The 23633-nt window shown below is 42.9% G+C and overlaps 1 protein-coding gene across 3 annotated transcripts in view; it reads right to left on the bottom strand.

Annotated features, from left to right (window-relative positions):
• LOC308471520 (proton-coupled amino acid transporter 1-like) overlaps positions 1-23633 on the bottom strand; it is a 43632-nt gene that overhangs the window by 15566 nt on the left and 4433 nt on the right. For all 3 annotated transcript variants that reach the window (XM_080995549.1, XM_080995550.1, XM_080995551.1), the window contains exons 2-10: positions 23073-23220; positions 21087-21177; positions 18057-18145; positions 17051-17146; positions 15901-15985; positions 14473-14691; positions 13205-13303; positions 10671-10837; positions 890-1059 (exon numbers count right to left, since the gene is read on the bottom strand). In XM_080995549.1, the coding sequence (XP_080851675.1) occupies positions 890-1059; positions 10671-10837; positions 13205-13303; positions 14473-14691; positions 15901-15985; positions 17051-17146; positions 18057-18145; positions 21087-21177; positions 23073-23215 (1159 nt within the window). In that variant the 5' untranslated portion in view covers positions 23216-23220. The remainder of the gene's footprint in view (positions 1-889; positions 1060-10670; positions 10838-13204; positions 13304-14472; positions 14692-15900; positions 15986-17050; positions 17147-18056; positions 18146-21086; positions 21178-23072; positions 23221-23633) is intronic.

Raw genomic sequence — 23633 nt, 5'->3', positions numbered from 1 at the left:
TTTTGGGGGGGGGTATTTCAAAACACTCAGGTTATGGGGCTTTCCAAATATGTATGTAAAATTTGCTCATGTAGCTTTGCATCTTCTGTTTTGCTGAATACATCCAGCATAGTCTATGTCAGGCATAGGCAAACTCGGCCCTCCAGATGTTTTGGGACTACAACTCCCATCATCCCTAGCTAACAGGACCAGTGGTCAGGGATGATGGGAGTTGTAGTCCCAAAACATCTGGAGGGCCGAGTCTGCCTATGCCTGGTCTATGTAGTGTCAGATACTAGAGAGACTGTGTTTTAAGGAAGTTCTCTTTTATATCTGTGAAAACCAATCTTGGTAGGATTTTGGCCTATCTCCATCTCCATTCTTTGATGTTCAATTCCTGTCATATAAGCCCTTTTTATTTTCCCATAAAGATGCTTGGTTTTGTCCTCTGGTTCTAAAATTATGCTATATACACAATTTTTGCCAATGGCTTTTAGAATAAATTCACCCTTCCCACATTGGTCTGGAGGGTCCCTCAAACCTCCGGAGTCAATTTTCATGGGGTCACAGAAGGACCCCATGGAGATTCAAAACCGCCTTGCCCCTTTGCCAACTGACAGGAACTCTATATACTAGACTCCATCTGTGGGCTTCAACTCAAAATAAGTTATAGAAATGATTTTTCTCACGGAAACCCATGCTAGCAACTTTCCCTTCACATTTACAAGGGCTTTTTAAAAAACCACCAAGTAACTTCTTGTCAGCAGCAATCATTATTACTTGCTTCAGACACCTCAGTAAAGCCATCTCACTAAGTGGAATAAGTAGTCATAATTTTACAATTCCCCTGTTCAGAACACTGTGCCAAAATGGAATGGAAAATATACAACCACTCTGATCTCTTACTTACATGTTACGCAGACCAAGGATGCCCTCAGCAGCAGATTGCACCATAATGCCCAGCGCTCAGGGACCTGAGCGATGGCCGTAGGAATGATTATTTCTGCAGGAACGTAGAACTGTAGTGCGTAAGTGAAGAAGATCCCAATGGAGTACAGCAGCTTAACAGACTGATACAACCTGCATAAATAATACAAGAACCAAGAGTTACATCCACTCGTCCTCCCAGGTGAAGCATTTATGTCAAAACCAAAAATGAACACAACCCAGAGACAAAGCGTATTTGGATTGTTTCTGATCCCCAATCCCGTGAGTACCGAGGGACTATGGCATGCAATTTCCATTTGCGGGGGGGGGGGGAGAGGGAGAGGGAGAGGGGGAGAGAGAGAGAGAGAGAGAGAGAGAGAGAGAGAATATGAACACTGTTCCAATCCCAGGCTTTGCAGAGACCAAGCTAAACATGGAAAGGCACTTGCCCTGATCTAATGACTTTGCTGCTGTATGATGAGGCGTGGACTTCTTTGGGCAAGTAATGTCTTTTTCAGAGCCAAGAGGACGGATGGCGAAAAGCTATCTGACCTTAAGTGATCTCACATCACTGAATTTCTTCTTTCATAAATAATCACAAGTTCATGGGTTGCAAAAATCAAGGGACTGTATCTAATCAAGTCATAGTCGGAGAAGACCTACAGAAAATCAATGGGCTTAGGTTACAGTGGGTCTACTTAAGGGTATAACTTAGTGGGAGACAACCTAAGGATCCTTCTTTGAAATGGACACTGGGAAGTCTCCCCATTATGTACAGATGTTTACGGGTTAATTTCTTTCATAGACTCTTCCGTTTGGATTTTACTTTCATTAATGGAACCTGTGAAGTGTCAAAAATCAATCTCCTAAAGTTCATCTCAGAGCAAAACAAGTAGATACAGCAAAGATAGCAGCAGGTCATCCCACCACAACATGTGATTGTGCTGATGAAATCCATCAACGCCGAAAAATTAGATGGCCTTGCTAAAAGACAAGAAATAGATATGAAGGGTGAATGGGGTACTTTGTTCTTCAGAACAAAAATAGAAATAAACAGAATCCTTGGAAGGAACTGAAGTTCTGCATGTAATTATGCATTTTCATTACTGGCTGGCTCAACAGCTGAAAACAAACGAGCAGGAAAGATTACTGGATACTCTGCAACTGCAGTGTGTGTGAATGGAGGATGAATTAAAACTTGACCAGGGAGAAGAGTCGGTGGAAGAAGATTGGAAGAAATTTAAAGACTATCTACAGAAATATTGTAAAATTAATGAATGTTAGAATGATGTTGGATAGAAATTAAGGGGTTTCCAGCTGTAATGCTTTAAGGAATATGAAAAAAAGGGTTATTAATAGGTAAAAATTTAACGTTATTATTTTTAAGATCAAAGATTAGGATAAATAAAGAGGGTAAGGATTTGCTGAACCAACAGATGGAAGTGGGATACAAAAAAGGGAGGTATGAGGAGGTCCGGGAAACAAGCTAAAGGAAAATAAGTAATGGAAAATTTGTGTGTTTTTAACTATTTTTATTTTGTATTTTTGTTATTTTTTTCATTTTTACTGTAATATTTTAAGAAAATTTCAATAAATATCTTATTTTAAAAAAAACTTGCCAATATTGTAAGGTCCCTGTGTAACTCAACAGTGCACTGAAATTTGGAATACTGTGCACAGCTCAGGGTAATGGTATCTTAGTTATGTATAGTGATCGCAGGGAAAGTGGACAGAGAGGGGTTTTCCTTCTTCTCTCATAATACTACAGCACCCAGGGCCATCCAATGAAACTGAAGGATAAAAGGTTTAAGAAAGGCAGAAGGAAGCACTTTTTCCACACTATGGAGCTCACAAGATGTGGCAACCACCACCAACTTAGATGGCTTCTAAAAAGTCAGCAGAAAAACACATAGAAGATGAAGCTTAGGATTAGAAGTGCTGGGGAACAAAAGAAGGAGACGACTATTGCTCATGTTGCTTATTTATTTTATTTTATTTTATTTTATTTACTGTACGTACAGTAAGGTTGCAACTTAGGCGCATTAAGCACCTGGCAATTATTTATTTATTTGAAATTTTTAAAAAGGGAGCTGAAAGGGGGCAATCCCACCTGCCAATGTGATCCCCGGAACATAACCCCTGTGTAAGTTGAGGGCTTACTGTATATAAAGCTGCCCACAAATGTACAGTGGTACCTCGGGTTACAGACGCTTCAGGTTACAGACGCTTCAGGTTACAGACTCCGCTAACCCAGAAATAGTACCTCAGGTTAAGAACTTTGTTTCAGGATGAGAACAGAAATCATGCTCCAGCGGCGCGGGAGGCCCCATTAGCTAAAGCGGTGCTTCAGGTTAAGAACAGTTTCAGGTTAAGAACGGACCTCCAGAACGAATTAAGTTCTTAACCCGAGGTACCACTGTATATAAAAGCTGCCCACTGTTCTCTGGGTGGCTTTCGGAATGTTTTTTAACCACAGTATCATGAAACAAAGCTTTGCGGTATATAAAAAAAACCCATTCTGGCAGTAGACTATAAACAGTGGTTCAGAATGCCCAAGAGGCATGTGGTTAGCCACTGTGGGAAACAGGATGCGGCCCTAGCAGGCCTTTGGTCTGACCCAGCAGGGTTCTTTTTCTCTTTTAATAAAACAGGAAGTACTGATGAAAGGCACTGGGTGAAGCCAGTCAATGCTACATCCTATTTGGTTCATCTGCTTACAACAGGGATGGGGAACCTCAGGCCTGGGGATGGGGGGCAAATTTTGCCTTCCAGGTCACACTCTCTTTGGCCCTAGCGACTCTCTTCAGATCACACACCTAACTGATTCACAACCTTCACCTACTCTGCCCCCTCTTGGAGGGTTTTCTGCCTGGACTTGAACTCCAGCAGAGCTTCTTGCTAGCCTGGAGGAGAGAGAGGCATGTGTGTGTAGGAGTGTGAAGAAACTGGCCTAATGTACAAAGGTAAACTTTACATTTAACGCTCTGCAGATTTCTGCCTTGCCCACCGCAGGGTGAGGCCCTTGGAAGGGGAGGATGTGATCTCTAGGATGAAAAAGATTCTCCCTCCCCGATTTAAAAGAGGAGCAGGTGGAAAGAGGAATGGCCAAGATGGTTATAAGATTCGCTGGACTGCAATAATCACAATTTCTGTTTTTCAAAAAAATAAAGTTCTGCCCGAGGACAGCTGTAACATTCTGGAAGTCTGCTTTCACACTGTCAAAAGAGGGAGCCAGCTATCAGCCGCATTCACAAGCCAACACTGGGTTTTGAACCTATAATTTGGAGCCATATGCCAAGGGTTATACATACTGTAAACAATCCCTCCGAAAACACAACAATTACGTCAAGGAAGCCAAATTTACATGCCCACAATTACGTAGATTAAAACCCAATTTGCATATACTTTTTTTTCTCTCTATAGAGCATCCAAATGCGTTAACATTGTTTTGGCAAGTGAATGAAGAAAGACGGGCATGAAGATTAGGCGGGGGAAGGGAAGAGAAAATTTGAAAGACCACCAAGAAATTGATCAGGCCACTAAAACTGTAGCTCCACAACAGCACCATTCACTCCAATGTTTGAGCTGTGCCAGATGCTGCAACTACACACCCGACTACTTCTATGATCAGTAACCTAAAACCTTTGCATTGCATCTTTCTGAGGAATTTCTATGTGCAGTTGAAAAGATGTTCGTCCCATCCTGCAGCAGCAAGCATGATTTTACCCTGACTTTATTCTTTTTTAACGGAAAAGCTGAAGCATACCTTCAAAGTGCTTTTTATCAGTTTCAGTCATGAATATTTCACAGTTTTTGATTATTCCCTTTCTCCCACAGCCAAGCACTCGCCAGCTTTAGCACGGGTGTAAGTCCTATGCAATACAGACGTCATCGCTGCTTGCACTTTCACCAGCTCGGCTCACAGGCAAGCTATTTCAGGAGCTACCCATAGAGCATGTTTACGTGGAAGACAGCGTGTTACGTAAAAATGGCAATGATCAAAAGTCAGGAAAAGAACAAACAAGCGAAAAGAAGGGAAGCGAGCCATCGGTGTGAGAGGAGCTGGATCTCAGTGTCCAGGCTAAATGAGACGCTCCTTCAGGTATATAGGGCCAAAGCTGCTTAGGACTTTAAAGGTCAGCACCAACACTTTGAACTGAGCTCAGGGAACCAGTGTAGGTCTTTTAGGACCGGTGTTATATGGTCCCGACAGCCGTTCCCAGTCACAAGTCTGGCAGCCACATTCCGGATTATTTGCAGTTTCTGAGTGCATGCTGCACTGAGCTTGCTTCTCAGCCACTACAGATGGTCAGAACAGGCGTCTCAAGAGAGAGGAGGGTTCAGTAGCAACACCTTGACACCTTTCCTGAGGATCCAGCAGGGGCCTATAAAAAGCAAGGCAGCCACAGAGGGCCTTGCTACTTTGGCAGGCAGCTTTGGCAAAAAGTGAGGCGGCAAGGCAGAACGCCATGCAGCTTAAGGAATACTTTGCAGCCATAAGAAGAAGGAGGAAAAGGTGGCTGGACATTGAACTACAGGAGCGAAGAAAGAAATAAGATCAAAGTTAAACTAGGACTTGGTGAAAGGAACAAGGAATGTACAGAAGCTGAAGATATAAATTAACTAATGATAAACTGATAAGGAAATAGTGGATCAAAGATTTCATACACAAGTGATAGGCATATAAGGAATGGAATTACTAAGCCAAGACAAACAAATGAACTTTGAACTGAAATAATAAAACAATAAATTGGATTACAAAGTGATTATTTAATGAATAATTGAATTATTAACTAACTCTAAAGTGATAACTTAATGAATTGGATTACAAATTAATTAACCCCTTGATTACTGAATTACGAAGTTAAGACAAACAAATAAACTGAAATTAATTATGAATTGGCTATCCACAGCAACAGCTGAAATGTCAGATTACAATAAGTAAATATGTCAACTGCTTTACTGAACATCAAACGCATAATTTACTGGAATGAAGATGAATAATTCAGAAGGCACATAATGAGTTATATGTATTATCAAGGAACTAAGCAAGAAAGCGAATGAATTGGAATTCTCATTTGATTAGCATCCTAGTGAAAACAGAAATAAAGCTAATACAAATAGAAACTATTAAAGTGAATGGAAAATCAAGGTAACCAAACAAAGGTAAGTGAATATCTAGAAAACATGGGCCCCAGACAAATGAAAGAAAAAGAGGATTATTGAAATGGGGTGAGGGGAATCCAACAGATGTTTAACAAGGATATAAAATCTATGGAGGGAAGACTTCAGGAAGGGCTAAGTAACAAAGAAGTAAAAGTTGACCCATGGGTTATATAACAAGACAAACCTCTGAAACTCAAACAATAACTTCAGCATAGATCTGGGATGCATTTGTGCATGTAGAGCTCTCTCTGTCCTCTGGGCCTTGCAGCTTGCAATGCATGACAAAGCTCTAGGCCAGTGGTTCCCAATTAGGGGACCGGGGACTCCTGGGGGTCCGCAGAACGCATCCAAGGGTCTGCAGCCCCATTCCTTGCCTCCCCCCACAACTAAACTTTTGTCATTTTTGCTGTTTAGCTGCTGATATATCACAATGTTGAAAACTAGATATTGCTCAGTCCTAGTCTGTTTTTCAGTATACCTAAAATCCTCTGCTATTAGAGTCTATCCCATATTTTCTTCAAAAAATTGTCTTGTAGAGGTAACTACCACAGAGTTATCAAAAATTTCAAAAGTAGGGAGCGTGGCTTGGCTTTTGAAAAATAGGGGTTCCTCAATAATTAGCTCAGTACTGGATTTACGTATAAGATAAACAAGCTATAGCTTAGGGCCCCACTCTCTTGCGGGTGCCAAAAAAATCTAAAGGGGAAAAAACTGGAAGTACATTTCCAAAATATAAGATAAAAAACAAATAAAATAAAACCTACATACAGCAACAGTGTTTTGTGTTGTGTAGGCTCCTATGATGTAAGTAATGGGCGCCGCCTGCTAGCCTGCTCCCTAAAGTATCACTGGTTTCAGTTCAACAATTACTTTGATAAAATACATATTTTGTTATGTGCAAATGGCTTTAGATACCTATTAGGTCCATAAATTACCATATAGCATATATCCCACACAAAAATTTCTTATTGACAAAGGACAGCAAGACATATAAAGGGCCTTGTTGCCTTCAGTAGCTGAGGGCCTCATCAAACCAAAATCTGGCCCTGAATTAGCTAATGGGGTACCACTGCTCTAGGCTATTTTCTCCAGAAAGAGGGTCAATAGGAGCTGCATATAAGGTCTGACTGATGGGAAAGTTGTGGACCCAGAGAACTCGGCCTTCTGGTGATCTGAACAAATGCAATGAACAGTAGACAAGAGGAGAAAGTGTTCCTGCCTTGCAAGGAACAGAAATAATATGCCATGCAGCTGCTTGCCACAGGACAGGAGCAGAAATTTGCACAATCCTCGGTGGCTTCAAAGTCCATGTTCAGCACAACCCTTGCCCTGTCTGAACAGTCTGTTCCCTGTCTTGCAAAAAAAGGTCTCTAAGCTCTGGCAACGCAATGGAACACTTCCCTAAGGTGTGTTCTGCAGCACAGCACAGCTTCCCAGTCCTAATTAGAAGTGCTGATTTTGCACATCCCATGCCTGGAGGTCATGTGGCGTGCCCACTCTGCCTACAGAGTTGTTCCCTGCCCATCTGCGTGGCAGGCTGGTAGCAGCGGATACGCGGCGCAAAATGAGCTCAGAGCAAGCACCGAAATCCACATACACAAGCAGTGCTGCTGGCAGAGAAAAAGCTTATATTATATCATACCTCTCCACCCCCAACACTCAGCAATGATTTCTTCCAGCACTTCTGGATTTAGATCGGGGGGCGAGTGTTGCCAGACTCCAACTCCCATTAGCCCCAGTCCATGTGACCAATGGTCAGGGAGCAGTAGACCAGCAACATTTTGTGCACCGCAGGTACACCTAAAATAGATCTTTTTGAGCACCCTAAGGCCCCCTTGTGACATGAAACAGCCCAAACCATTGAAAGTGCAGTGATGGGAGGCAGGAATCGACCTTAACTCAGTGCTATTTTTCAAATCTCCAGCCAGCATCACAGCCAAAGGAAGTTGCTGGGGGGCATGTATTTTTGTCTCCAGGTACAGCCAGTCTGGGGGCCATTTCACACACTACAAGACACTTTTTGCAACCTCATGCAACCTCTTACGACTGATGCTCCCCATAATCAATGATGACAAACCGTTTGTCCAAATACACACATTACACATTATGATGGTGAATCAGCGTCCCCTTTTACCCGAGATCTGAAATCACAGTCTAAAATAAAAGTCAGATCCAGGAGAAATCTGATCAGTGTTGGTGCTGTCCTACTATTTAGCTACCAATGACAGAATTTGCTCCAGCGAGGGAGTGAACATGCATGACGCTGGTGTTCGGTTTGTTAAAATGTAGTTAAGAGAGATCCAGCTTTGTATCTGCAGTTTCCTCAGATGCTTCATGTCAGGTGACTTCTTGGCCGCTAAAGCAGTGGGCTCACGCAGACCTGAGTTCGCCTAGAAGCATCTGAAGCTGACCGACTGGCATCAGCCAGGAAGAGGCCCTCAGTTCAGGCTAGTAGTTGCGGAAGAGAGACATACCCCTTTTCTTTGACCTCGATCGCCGACACTTTAAAGTATGCCGACAAAACGATTGATCAATTAACATGGCCTTTAAATTTCAATTTAAAAAAAAATTAAAAAAATGAACAAGCAACCAAGACTGTCAGCAAAAGCAGCCACCACTAGGCATTTAATTATATCTTTTTTCATCTGACACAAACCTCAGCTCTGCTTAGTCCCTAGAAATGGGCTTTGCACAAAAGATAAAGCAGCTATGCAGACGTTGAGGGCTTATAAATCACTGCAACCAGCAAAAGCTTTGTCTAGAGCCTCCTATGGAAAGGCAATTCCAATTTTAATGTTATTCTCTCCGAAATGGCAACTCCAGGCATCATCCTTTTAGCCAGTATGTTTAAAGATCTGATTGTGACATATATATTTCAAAAACCAAGACACAGATTTGGTCTGTGTGCTACATACAACTGGCACAGCTTGGACCCATTTGGCTTTGAACAGTACCTTCATGCGTTGCCTTTGATTACTAAGAGAAGTGTGTCACACTGCAACGCACAAGGCTGACCTAATGTGGTATTTTGCACTTCCCGATTTCAAAGCGCTGTGGAAACTATAGCCCTTCATTTTCAGAAAGATTCAGGTTGAAGCAGCAGGTTGTAGAGCAAGGAATCCGCTAGAGAGCACCACAATCTCTGTCTTTCAACCCTTCCTTCATTCTGATTTGGTAACGAACAAGTCTGCAAAGTGTTAGCTGGTAAAAACTCAGATGACAAACAGAAACTGAAAGAGTTCTGGTTTAAGTATCACTGGCAATGATGAAAGATTATTTCAACATCCTTTGAAATACAAGAACGGACTACTGCTTTAAAAAATTAAGTCCATCTGAAAACCAACGTTTGATGCAAAACTTCTCATAGATGCACAAAGAACTGCACAGCTAATGTCTGAATAAGTATGGGAGTCTCTTTTCTCGTTATATTCTATTAAGAAATCCTGACCTGGCATGAATACATCTCTCCCTTTCCTGCTGAGACAAAGTAGTGGCTGAAACTCCCCATGTTGTGTTTACTTGAATGCAGTATTCCCTTAACCAGCTGAAACCTTTCCATGCTTTCCTGGAGAATATTAGGTTGTCAGGAAGATCTTGCATCCAATAATATGGCACATATGAGTTCCTTTATTACTTTCTTTCAAAGGGAGAGAAGGGCTCAAGAGCCCAAGAATCACACTAGGTTAAAATATCTCTCTAGAATGTAACATGCAAACGAGTCCCCTTAGGGGTTTCTGGATTTAAAGATGCCCCATGTTGCACTGCGCCTTCAGGTTCAAAGTAGCCTGTAAAGTATATATCACAGGAACGTGGAGAATAATCACCCCCCAAAAAGCTTCCATCATGAATTGAGCCGTGCATCAAAGAAACAAGGATTTAAGTCAAGTTAGTGCTTGCAGACTGGGTCATAGCCACTGTTTCATAACCAGCAATGAACTTTCAGAAGAGGCAGTGTCCAATATGTGGCAACACGTGAGGTCAAATTACTTGAATAGTAAACAGATTTTCAGGGACGTGAACAAGGAAGGAGGAAATTTTGCAGGTACCAGATCCCAAGAAAGTCAAATAAGAAGTAGGCAGGTCACTTGCAAAAGCAAGATGACGTATTGCAATTACAGGTGTTGGCTGCTCTGTTTAATGTTTCCATGGCAGCAACCCATTAAATATGTTTCCCCAGAGCGATACTAGCCTCCTGTATGGCTACACCCAGTGCAACTCAGAAGTGTTTGTCTTTATCATCAGTTTTTGACAGGAAGTATCTGCTTGGTTATAGCACCACAACCAGTCTCTGGGTCATCTCAGTCAAAACACAAAGATGAGTGGAAGAGAAGTGGACTGTTGAGAGTGATTATGAGCACAGGGCAGAAGGATGACTCTTGAGGAGCCTGAACCCATGAAGGCTTGGCCACAAACAAGCACACACAGTGCACTCCACTTGAACCTCTTCTGGCCACAGAGTGAGTGCCTTGGGTCTCTTGCAAATTGTTTCCTATACCTCAGCATCTATCTGTGTATTTCCATTCTAAACCAACCAAGAGTAACATGTCATTCAAAAGCTTATTTGCACAGGGAGAGAGACTTCCCTTGCCTCAACTCACCAACAGTTAGGCAGATTGAGAGTGATGCTGGCTTGGATGTTTTCTCCAAAGCGCAAATATCCCAGGGTTCCAAGGCTGAGGTAGAGGGTGCTGACAATTGCCATTCCCACATAGAGGATGATGGGGAAATGGTGAGGGGTCTTCATCTTGTTCTCCAGAGGGAGCACCTTGGTGGGGAAAGAGAAAAATCTTTTAAGCCACCTTACCCTTCACTCGAACGACGCTTCAGCCCGTGAATTCTGCCACAGAACCTCAAAAAACATAACACAATGCACCAGGGCAGACCAATTTCATCAATCCAGTCTCCTCAGGATTCAGCCAGATGCCAAAAATGTGTTTTCACTATCAACCCGCTGTTAATCCCCAGCATCTGGTAACAAAATAACCATCTCTTGAACATTGAAGATGTCTAGATCTTGATAACTTATAGCCAAAAAATAAATCTAATGAACAGTTAGCTGTCTAATCCAGTCACCAAGGAAAGACCTCTGGAGCACCACTAAGCCCCCAGGCAACTCCCAATATATAGTTTTTTTAATATAAAGTTTCTTTTGGTGGCATACGAGATGCATCTTATGTTCCACTAATTATGTTGCACCTTCTTTTTAACGGGCTTCTATTTGTGGAAGAAAGGACAACAAAAACCAAAAGTTTTAATTTCTTCTCACTGCTCATTTAAGGAACACATATTACTGCCATTGTTGTACAGGATGTTCTGTAACAATGAAGAAATCTTAATCGACTTTGGGCTTTGGGCTTTTACGTTTACACAGTGACCCAATAACGATAAAGGACATGAAGCACAGTTGCTAAGTAACATTCCACCCAAAGCTTCAAATTCCTCCCCCTTCTTCAGTGGGTCATGTTCGGATGTTCTGGACAGCTAAAGCTACCCTTCCTGGTGTACCAATAATGAGAAGCTCAAAGTCCATTGGGATATTTCAACAGTTTAAGAATACTGAGCCTCAGTCCATCTCTAAAAGCTGTCTGAAACTCATTTTCTGCCATTCTAGCACTTGCCAAATAAATGTAAGACACTTTTCTTGTGTTACAGGATTCAAAAAGACACACACACAAGAAGCAATCTGCAGGGACTCAAATACAACTGCTGCTTCCAGAGAATACAAGCGTACATAGGTCAGAGGAAAAAACGACTCTTCAACATTGTGTATACTGTACTGTATACACGATACAGCCCTGACCCTTGCTGAAATCATAGACCAATGAGCCAATCTGCACTTTACAAAGAAAAACAGAAACAAGCAGAGATGCTCTATATAGAAGGGATTTAGAGATTTCAAAACCAAACACAAGTAATCATGGATGAGACCCAGAAGTCACAAATTCAGAACGTTACATGTCTTAAATTGCATTTCTGCCATATATGCATGTGTATATTTTAAATATCCTGCTTTCTTTAAAAAAGAAAGAAAGAAAGAAAGAAAGAAAGAAAGAAAGAAAGAAAGAAAGCAAGCAAGCAAGCAAGCTGCGGACCAATCAACAAAGATCAAAACAGAAAAGATGCAGGACAGTTTTCCAACAGAATTTTTAGTTATTGAATTTAGATATTTGACAGTGTGTACACAGACCAACCCAAACGTTGCAGTCTTTTTCACTCAAATCTACAAACGTGCAAGTCAACCAGAACAAGAGATTCTATAAATGTGCAAATCAACTACCTTTTCCTGTTAAGAACATTCCTTGCTGTTCTGATTAGATGTACTCAGCATAACCTCTTTGCCTCTCAACCTCCCTACAGTGATCATACAAACCCATTTCATACCTTCCCTCTCAACTAAACAAATAACTACTTCCTTCAGAGTCTCATAATACACCTTGCACTTTAAGCCTTTTACCACCTTGCCTGCTCTGAACCCTGGCCAATTTGTTGACATACTCCTCAACGAGAGAACTGAAAACTGAACTCAGTTGCTCCAAGTGTGACCTAACCAGTGTTGATTAGAAGTGTACTGTTGTGAACGCAATGCTTTTTCAGCTAGTGCATCGCAGAATGGCACCAGGAGCTCAGAAACAAGATCGCCCCTGAACTAAATTGAAGCTAAAACCACTGCTCCATAAAAAGAGACAATTACCTGAGGAATAAAGGGAAGGATGGGAGAGATCAAACATTTCCCATTTTACCCCACTTTCCTCCAACAAGCCAGCTCTGAAGACCACAAAAATAAAGCTATGCAGGCAAGCCAACTCACATACATCAGGTTATGCGTCACAACTGCAAATACAAATTTTAAGCTAGAAAAAATAATAATCTAAAAGTGCTTGATCCCAGTACCCCAGACCATTTTTCCGCAGGCTTATCAACAGCCTGCAAAGGGAAACATGGACTCTCTCCAAAAACTGAGGCAACAAGAAAATATCTATGACTAGAATGCATAGATTGCCATCCCATATGTTCAGCAACTGATGCCTAAGTGCTACAGGATTCACAGCACGACAGGGAGCTGCTGCATCCAAACCCCTAATTAAATGTTTATTCAAAACAAGCCAAGTGCACACACAAGGGAAAGACTTACCACTCCAATGCCTTCGAAAGCAAAGATGGCTGTGCCAAAAAACAGAGGATAGGTCTTCCACTGGGACACCAGAGGCAGATGGGAAGGATCTGGGATGCCCTGGCAAAGAGCAAGAGAAAAGGTCATTTATATTTGAGAGAAAAGGTCCCAAAGACTTCCTTGGGGGAGTTCCAATAGGAACATAGGAGCTGTTTCATCCCAACTGAGACCACTGGTCCATCTAGCCCAGTGCCCACAAAGGCTTTCACTGGTGCCCCCAAGCAGTTGCCCCCAGACTCTGAAGTTTCATTTTTAAAGAGTGTTGTTGACCCTCCTAGGAAGCTATGGGACAAAATGTGCAGGTAACTTCTAAGCAATTTCTGTGAAAAGACAGTGAGTGTGGTGTGGCCACCTCGTATGTTTTTCCTGGTACTGAGGAATGTTCCCTATTGTTATTAGACAGCAACTCTCTCTGTCTGTGTGTGTGAGTTTGTGTAATCAGAACTGGAAGAGCTTGACATCAAATTCTACCCTTTGCTTGCAAAGCATCAGCTGTACCACATAGCTACTTTGTTTTTTATCTCACCTGCTCTGAGAGGAAATGTAGAATATCTAATATCTATCTACCACTCCTACACCCTACTCACAACAGAACTAATGCAAGGAAAAGCCAACCAACGTTAGAGAACTTGCCCATGTAACACTATGCTTATTCCTAAACTTGCCTAACACATTACCAATATCAATTCTGCTACACTAGCGGTGGCTAGTCTTTTGGGATGTATTGTAGCCCGTGTGACAAAGTGTTCTGTCTCTCTCTCTCTCTCTCCCCTTGTGTTCAACCCATAGCAAAAGCATTCTGCTTCTTCCTGTACATCAGGAAAAGTAAGCCTCCAGCCCTCTAGATGTTGTTGAACTTAAAAAAAAAATCTAACTCTTTGCCCTTTTTCCTAGGCCAGAATTCTCCTCAAAATGCAAAAAGGCTTGGTTTTTAACCTCTTCATCTTCACCTTTCAACTGAAGCAAAACACATTTTGCTTGCCATTCTCTGTTGAAATTTAAATCGTAAGCCGGTAAAGGCAGAAACCTGTCTTGTTGTTTACTTATTCTGTATAACACCATGTACATTGAGGGCGCTATATTAAAATGGAAACACTCCATCCAAGGGGCTGCACTGACCTTGGACCTCCTCTGATGGCTCACCTACAATTGCAGAAGGCCCTGCAAAATGGCACCACCATTGCTACAGGGAAATTCTGAAAAGATTCCACACTGATCTTTGTACATACCCTCACAATGTACTGGTATATCATTATCAGGCTGCTCAGCATGAGAAGATTGGCCAGCATGGAGAAAATGGAAAGGAACTTGAGATTCTGGATAAAGACAAGCAATATCACAAATGGCAACAAGGACAGGATGTATAACTGGGAGCTCATGGTTGGAGCCAATAGCGAAGTTTCATTGGCACTGCAGTCGTTGGTTGTGCCATTGGCCGCAGATATCACCTAAGGATCAAGGGAAGAAGAAGAAGAAGAAGAAGAAGAAGAAGAAGAAGAAGAAGAAGAAAGTTGAATGGGTGATTAACAAGCAGGTGGTTTTTGCTTGATTTGTAATACGATTCTGAGTGTGTGATTGTCAGTAAGTTAATCTGCGACTATCTAATTCTAACTAGGGGACTATAAGGAGCTAGGACTAAAAGCAGGAGTAGCCAATGAGGTTTTGGTTGGCCATGTTGGCTGGGGTTGATAAGCATTGTAGTTCACAATATCTCAGGACACCACTATTTCTGAGTTTTAAAGGTAAAGGTAAAGGACCCCTGACCATTAGGCCCAGTCGCGGACGACTCTGGGGTTGCAGCGCTCATCTCACTTTATTGGCCGAGGGAGCTGGCGTACAGTTTCTGGGTCATGTGGCCAGCATGACTAAGCCACTTCTGGCAAACCAGAGCAGCGCACGGAAATGCCATTTATCTTCCCGCCGGAGCGGTACCTATTTATCTACTTGCACTTTGACGTGCTTTCGAACTGCTAGGTTGGCAAGAGCAAGGGCTGAGCAACAGGAGCTCACCCCGTCGCAGGGATTCGAACCGCCAACCTTCTGATCGGCAAACCCTAGGCTCTGTGGTTTAACCCACAGCACCACCCATGTTTTACCAGTATGAAAAGGGCTTTTAAGCACCCTGACTTGCTTGGGAGCAAGGACCTCTCCATGTGATGGCTCCAGTTGCTCTCATGAGATCTTGCAGGGTCGTCTGAGCTCCCGCAAGATCTCATGGGACCATCCCAGACCCAGGGTGCAGAGAAGGCCCTGCTTCCCAAGCAAGGCAGAGAACTTGTGTTTATATAATTTGTATCTGCAGGTACACAGCCACAGGGTGCCTGTTGGGTACATCATCCTATTCCAGGCCAAATACAGGGGCAACATATTATCCAACAGGTCTAAGGCAAGACCAAGCCTGATATGTAAGAGGGTCCTGAGTTTCATATATCATAGCCAAGCCATGCATTTGTCACAAGTTAAAAGGAGAATAAGAAGGGGTGGGGTTTTTTACCAGCTAAGACAGCTCTAGTTGTAGAAACAAGTCCCTTCTCTGCCAGTCTTAGCATTTTCTACTAATTACAGCAGTAATGAAGATGCTAAGATCTCTTAAATCCCTGAATTCTCAACTATGCTGCCTGCAGACAAAAGAACCAGTAAATTATCCATAGACTTACCTGTCTCAGATTGTCAGCTAGGAATACAAAATATACGCAGCAGAACCCCAGTTGAGTGATAATCAAGAAAAAACCAATCAGGTACCTGAAAAAATAATGAATTGTAGCAATTCAGTCTAAATCAGTGGTTGCCAACCTTTTTTGGCCATGCCCCACCTAAGCATTTTTTAAAATCCAGATCCCCCTCCGTGACATATAATTCTTATTATTCAAAAAGTGAACTCCTACTCACTTGGAGAAAGCCTAAAAGGCCATTAACTGTTAATAACTCCTTCTTGAATTGCTCCTCCTTAAAAATCAAATTGCCCCCTGCTGGGCATGTGCCCCATGTTGGGAACCACAGGTCTAAATAGATAAATTCAGCATTCAGCACTAGTGTCAGAACTCCAACTTCCAGTTTTTAAAAAGCCCTCATGGTTTCAGAAATTTGAAAGCTTATTTGCCAAAAGGGACGTCAATGGCACTAGATGATTTGTTTTTTATATTTTCTATTATAATGATTATAATTATAATTACAATACCAAGTTAATATATAAATGTTTTCTGAAGACCCAGTCAAGTTTTTCATATTTAGAAAGCTGATTTCATAGCAAGAACTTTGCAGAATAAATGCAACATACCTGATTAATCATCCACCATTTGCCAAATATATGAGATCTACACATTCTGTGCCAAACAGGCCGGTTTTTACTTAAGCATGCATTTATAGGCCATATTTGTTTGAGCAGCCCCCGGGGTGGGTTACATACAGCTTAATGCAACCAAGTCACATAACGCTTATAATCATTAAGCCAACAATAAAAACCATGGGGGGGGGGGGACAACCATAAACTTTTGCAATGAATGAGCACCTCCCCGCTCCATGAAGGAAATATTTTAAAAGCATTGTTAAACAGGACATTTGTCTCTCCCGCCGCAGTCACTACCCCCCCACATTTAAGATGCTAAAGAGATTGAGGGGGGTCAAATCTGCTTCCTTTCAGATGTTGTCAGACTCCACCTCCCATCAGCCCAAGTGGCATAGCTCAGGAATGATGAGAGTTGCATCCTTCCAGACGTCGCTGTAATGGTTCCCTAGCCTCTTCCACATGCACAAGCTGCTTACACCCAGACTCACACCTCCAGCAATGCAACTAAGGTGAGCAAGTACCTTCCCCAGATGGAGTGAGCCCTAAGCCACGCAACGGGGCTGGCTTCCAGTCCATGCATCACAGCATCGCCATAATCCACAAATCGTTTCTGATGCCTATTTGAAAAGAAAGGGGACAAAAGGACACGTGAGCAAGAAGGGAGAAAATGAAGACAATTTGGAAGCCTCTCAGACTGTTTGCTGCCTGACGCTAGGCCTCAAGTCTTAATAATAAAAGTAATTTATTATTTATACCCCACCCATCTGGCTGAGTTTCCCCAGCCACTCTGGGCGGCTCCCAATCGAGTGTTAAAAACAATAAAGCATTAAGTATTAAAAACATCCCTAAACAGGGCTGCCTTCAGATGTCTTTTAAAGATAGGATAGCTGCTTATTTCCTTCACATCTGAAGGGATGGCGTTCCACAGGGTGGGCGCCACTACCGAGAAGGCCCTCTGTCTAGTTCCCTGTAACCTCACTTCTCGCAATGAGGGAACCGCCAGAAGGCCCTCGGCGCTGGATCTCAGTCTAGGGTGGGCTTGAGTGAGACTCAAAGAAAACTTGCCTCTCACACACTTTCATCAACTTGGTTCATGTTGTGTGTGTGTGTGTGTGTGTGTGTGTGTGTGTGTAAATGGGCCTTGACAGAGAAAGGCAAGCTACCTTGGGCACTGGAGAGAGAGAGAGAGAGAGAGAGAGAGAGAGAGAGAAGCAAAAGCTGGGTGCTCTTTTTGCTTCCCCTCCTAAGTATTTGTCTTGGACCCCCCTGAAAGCACTGTCCCATCCAGGGATAGAAGGATCCTAAGAAGAGTTTGGTGGCAGTCTACCTGAAAGCCTCTGGTACAACTAGTCTACCCAGACTGGCAGTCATGGAAGGAAGGGAATGGAAGCCAGCATCCCCCGTCCCCCCCCCCCCAAGTTCCATTAAGTTCAAAGAATGGGAACGGACTATAAAGAGGGATGTCACTGACAGGCAAGGCAAATTCATGTTCTTTGAGGAATAATAGTAGTCAGAGTTTCTTCTTACTTGTTGCAGAAGTGGTGAGCACACTTAACCAGCATCTGCATGCAGTGCACCGCAATTATTCCAATCCCAAGCAAGCTGAGAGGACCCATCTAAACAGCGCAAGAAAGAGAAGAGCATTAGGAGTACACTCTTGTGGCGGAAGAGAGAAATGCAAGTTCTCATTTCAGTAAACCCAACCGTAGCCACTCGTCAGAAAGAGAAGCTCACGCTCTCCAAGAGGTTTGTTTCCGAGGGACTTACCATCACTGAGTTAAGAGTGATAGAATATAGCATGTGCGTGTGTTCTTGTATCTTTTAATTCTTACCACAGGAATGGCAAAGTCATGGCCCAGGAGATGTTGCTACGACTACCATCAGCCTCAGCCACCACGGCCAATGGCCAGGGATGATGGCGTTGTAGTCCAACGCCATATGGAGGACCTTTGGTTTCCCATTCCTGGCTTACACACCACCTTGTGTGGCAACTTAACATTGCAGGTGGGAGGCTACCAGATCTGGCTTGCCTGGATGGCTATGTTACGCCTCCACCATCGGAGACAGTCTGCCTCTGAAGAGCACAAATGGGGAGAGTGTTTTTGTTCACTAGTCCTACTTATAGGCTTCCCACAGGCAGCTGGTTGGCCAACGTGGGAAGAGGAGGCTGGATTAGTCTGATCTGGCAAGGCTCTTCTTCTTCAATACTAGTTGATGACCTAAATCACATTTGAACTGGGACTTCCTGATTGACAACTTAGTCACTCAGCCACTATGTTGCACCAACTTGAATGGAGCATAGAGGTCTGTGTAAATGAGAGGAGCTCTGAAGATGGGCATCAAGTGGTCCAGTTACCACAGTAATCAAGAAAGGCACGGAAAGGGCCTGGTGTCTTGGCAAAGGCCATTTCCCCTCATTATGGCACTGCTAGGTTTCACCTTTTGGGAAGACACACAGCTCAGCCTTCCACTTGCAGGAGGAAAGTCCATTTTCTGCCAGCAGTGCTGAAGAAGGACAGCCACCTCCTGCTCATGCTGGCTAGGAAGGACCCTTTGTTAGAGGCTCTTCCTACACTTCACGGGCAAACCAAGAGCAGCAGAACATCAGCAGCTCAGAAGGAGAAGGAGGCCGCTTGATAGATCAAGGGCTAAGGAGGAGGACTAGAACAAGGATAAGGAAGGGGGAAACGGAATCTCTTCTTAATGCGCAGGCTCTTTGCCTCACACGGTTGGGGTGGAAGGTGCATGCGCCAAACGCAATCACAGAGGTGCTGGTGCTTCAAAATGGAAGCGTCTGAGGTTCCACTGTTAAGTAGAGAGGGCACTAGTTGTATGTGCATGCCTATTGCTTTATTTAAACACAACTATATCCTGAAGAAACTCTTTTCAGCCCTATTTCAGTTTTTTCACCTGAAAAAGTTCCAGGCTCTCAGTTTCTTCTATGACTTCTCTGTTGGCTCCTTTTGGTTCTTGTTTTCTGATCTGACCATTCCTCCTTGGAACATGACGTGTGCAAAAGGCGGCTCACAATCCAGCCACGCTTAAGTGCCACTCTCAGCCAATTTCACTGGGAGAGTTATGTACCTGCCCTGGTCCTTTCCACTCCCTTTTCCAAATTGCCTTGTTTGCTGGTAAGCCCATGGGTAGAGTTTGTTCTTTTTAACTCAAGTTATTTACGGTATCAAGCACTTAGGATTTAAAAACAATAAATATTACAGATTAACTTGTTTGTGGCTAAAATATTGCTAATAGCTTGTGTGTAGCTAACATAAATTCTTTTGTATACAGTATCTCGTAATATTAAATTAGAACTATTTTGATGCAACATAGCTTAATTGCAGTTTTCATCATCTTGATTATGTGTCCCTGAAGAACCTTGTTGTGCTGGAAGAATCACAGAACTGCAGGGTTGGAAGGGACCCTGAGGGTCATCTAGTCAGGCCCCCTGCAATGCAGGAATCTCAGCTAAAGCATCCATGACAGATGGACATCCAACCTCTACTGAAGAAACCTTCCAGGAACCTCTCATGGGAGTCTGTTCTACTGTCTAGCAGCTCTCACTGCCAGATAGTTTCTCCTGATGTTTCGTCAGAATCTAATGTTTAGCTGGAATGCTTATGCCCACATTGTGTATCCTAGAAGAAAGTTAGGGAGCATAATTTCAACACGCTTGAGGAAATTATTATTTTTTAGGTTATGGCCTACATACATCTAATACCTAAGCAATGTTACAAAACAGAGAGTAGATCTGTTGCTCAGGCTGGGCTGGGCTGCTGTTGCATAATGTACAAACAGGCACTTCCCTGCTGCTGTGGGGACTTACTAGTAGAACAGGAAGGAGAGAACCCCGATAATGTTTTTGGCTTAGATGTTTTGGATGGCTCCTTTGAAATTGCTAGAAATCAGCTCTGTAGCTGAAGGCTTCCATTTATTTAAAAGGGCGGGTACTCTTAGTACATGCTTTCTCTGTTCTGCTTGCAGCCTGAATTGAAGTAGGATGCTGGAGCTTGCTAAAAGCAATCAAGGACTACTTCCCATGCTACAACTCTAATTAATGAAGAAATTGCTCCCTTGATTTCTTCCATTCTTTCCTTTGATTCTCCCTCCCACAGCGAGTGAATCGGTAACCAGATACAGGTACACAGAAAATGGATCAGCATCTCAATATACACAGTCTGATATAGATGAAAGGAAGAAAAGAAAAAAAGAAATGGGGAGAAGTTACCCACAGATTTCATTTCACCTTTGCTGTCTTGGTGAGTCTTCCATGCCCACCAGAAAATGAACGTGCACAGCTTACCAACTGCTAGTGATTAGATTATTTTGTGACTGTGGTAGCCCAACTAAGATTAGAACCGAGAGTTCAGATCTTAGGGATGATGGGAGTTGTAGTCCAAAAATATATGGAACCCCACAGGTTCCCTCTTCTGTCCTAAGCCATCAGCACAAACGTCATTTGTCAAACAATGAAACCTGCAAGGTCATCTTGCCTTGTACAAAAGCTGGCTGAGAGTAACCACAGAATCTGAGCAACTGGAACAAATGCAAAAGTCTTACCACAATGCCAGCATTTTTGATGGCCAGTGGGAGCCCCAGCAGGCCGGTACCAATGTTGCCTTTCAAAAGGTGTATTAAGGTTTGAAACCATCTGAGGAGAAAACAAATGGAGAGAAGGCCATCAATAACTTTAAAGGGAGCATCCCTATTTCTCCCCAGTGGAGACAGTGAATTGTACATAATCTGAGAAACTAATTTCAACTGTGGTTTAAACTCTGTGCAAAATTTAAGATACAATTAAGGATTAGGATGCACTAATGGACAAGCTGAAAAACTGATTCTGTTATTAACTTATATTTGAACTTATTTGTTTATTTCCACTCAGAAGATGCTGTAAGTGGTTAATAAAAATAAGAGGCCAACTAACATCTATTTTATTTTTTTACTTTTACTAACATATTTTATAAACTTCATAGTAACAAAACAGAACTTCAAGCACCATCATGATTAAGATAATGTGGACAAAATAAAAAAGGTAAAGAAGTAGGAAAGATGGAGGTGGATTAAGTTCATTTGAAAGAAGGCAAAACAGATGAATCTTCACTAGACACTTATAAGGTTTTGATGCATTAGACAAGCCTCTCTAGAGAGACAGCTGCATAAACCACCAAGAGAACTGAATTTTGGTGCATACAATCTTATTTCAGGTCTTACATTTAGAGCCGAATAATTCCCCTTAGTCTTCTCTCACAAGGTAGAACAGAATATATGGGAGAAGACACTCTTTAAGAGCAACCCAAGCCCAAGCTTTAAGCAGTCAAACACATTTAGTGTAGTCTGGAAACAAATCAGTGGGAAGTGTAGCCAATGAGCAACTAGTCTCACATGCTTCTGGCAGCTGGCAGCATTCTAGACCAGCTGAGATTTCTAGAGTACACAGAGAATGCTATAATGACATATCGCAGCCTTCAGAACAACGGTCAGATCTTTCGTCTACAGCAGGGATAGTCAGCATGGGGCCTTCCAGATGCTGTTGGACTACAACTTCTATCAGCGCCAGCCGGCATGGACAGTGTACATGGATTATGGATGCTGTAGTCCAACATCACTTGTAGGCCACCATGTTGTCTATCTCTAGCCTGCAGGAAAGGTGAATCAACTGGTGAATCAACTGAAGCTGTAAAAACAAACTCCAGGCTGCAGGTAGGACCCAGCTCTGAAGCTTCCTCTAAGTTCTTCAACGGATTAACCAGCTGCACCTGAAACTCCTTTTGTGTGGGAAAAGGGTGATAAGAACAATAGCCAGGGCAAAGAGCAAAATCACATACAATATAAATTAGAGATGTTTCAGTCATTTGAACGAAGAACTATGAAATCAAATACTTTTTGAGACTGGGAAGCGCTGCATTTTCTCCTGGAAACTAACACAAATTTATTGCATTTCTCTACAGCGAAGTCTTGGTTTGATCCTGCACATAACTGTTACTGATCAAGGACACCAAGCCTGGGACTTCAAGGAACCCAATACATAAACAGAGAGCAAAGCAAAGTAGGGCTCATTATTTTAATTGGTTTCAGTACACCAAACGTGGGCAGAGGGCAGGTTTTCCAAGTTCAGAGTAGCCCAGAGGAAGTAATGTAGATGTGCAATGCCTCTTGAAAAAAGGTGTGCTTGCAAATCATGGAGTCCTGCAGAAATAAAGGGGCCAGAAAATTTATAGAGCCCTGGTCTTAAATAATCTGAAACTTCACAATAATCTTGGTGGACTGAATTCATGCACCCAAGGGTCTAAGAAGTGCCCCAAAAAGTGACATAACTGCTAGATGAAAGAAGAATTTGGGTTCAAGTCTGAATGCTTACTCCCAACAAACTTAGAAACTTACCCATGAATAAGTGGTGCATATGATTACTCTCTGAGGGGTTTTTTGTATTTATGTCCTGGATAAAGCCTTGCAATGTCCACTAATTTTATCTCTCTCTCGCCTCATTGAAAGCAATTTGTCTGTGCAAGCAAAGAGATTCCGATGAAGAGCACAATCACTTACGTTGTCCCGTTTGCCTCTCCAAACCGCTGATAGGACGAGGGGCTGGAAAAGTTGCTCAAGCCCTCGGGAGGGCTACCATCCGGAGAAGCTTCTGTGGAGCTGTAGTCATTGTAGTCCTCACTGCGCAACCGCCTGGTGGACATTGTGGCTGCGGGAGAAGAAGCATTAGAAACCACAGCCCCTGCCAGCTCAATGCTTCCTCCCGGGGCTGCATCCATCGCATGAGGTTTCTCTGGATGGGACATTGCTGCAGCTCAGGTGCCCTGCTCTGATCCCGTGGAGCAGGTGCTGCCAGGGAGAGTGATTATATAGTGGCACACCTCCTGACCCACGCAGGAGGAGTTGCAACAGGAGCAACCTCAGAGGAGAACTCCAGATCAGAGGAGTGCTTTAGCACCAGCACTTAGCTATAATTATCACTGGAGTCAAAGAGTAACACTGTCAAGGTTCGGGACACCTACACTTTCCCCCTGAAGGCAAAACTGAGACAGCCACTCTTGATTTCTTCGGCCATCGCCGCTACCTTGAACGTTATCAGTATAGGTATCCAAATTTAGCTGC

Source organism: Podarcis pityusensis, assembly GCF_964106645.2.
Source record: "Podarcis pityusensis genome assembly, chromosome: 2".
NCBI lineage: Eukaryota > Metazoa > Chordata > Lepidosauria > Squamata > Lacertidae > Podarcis > Podarcis pityusensis.
This window is presented reverse-complemented; position numbering and strand designations above follow the sequence as displayed.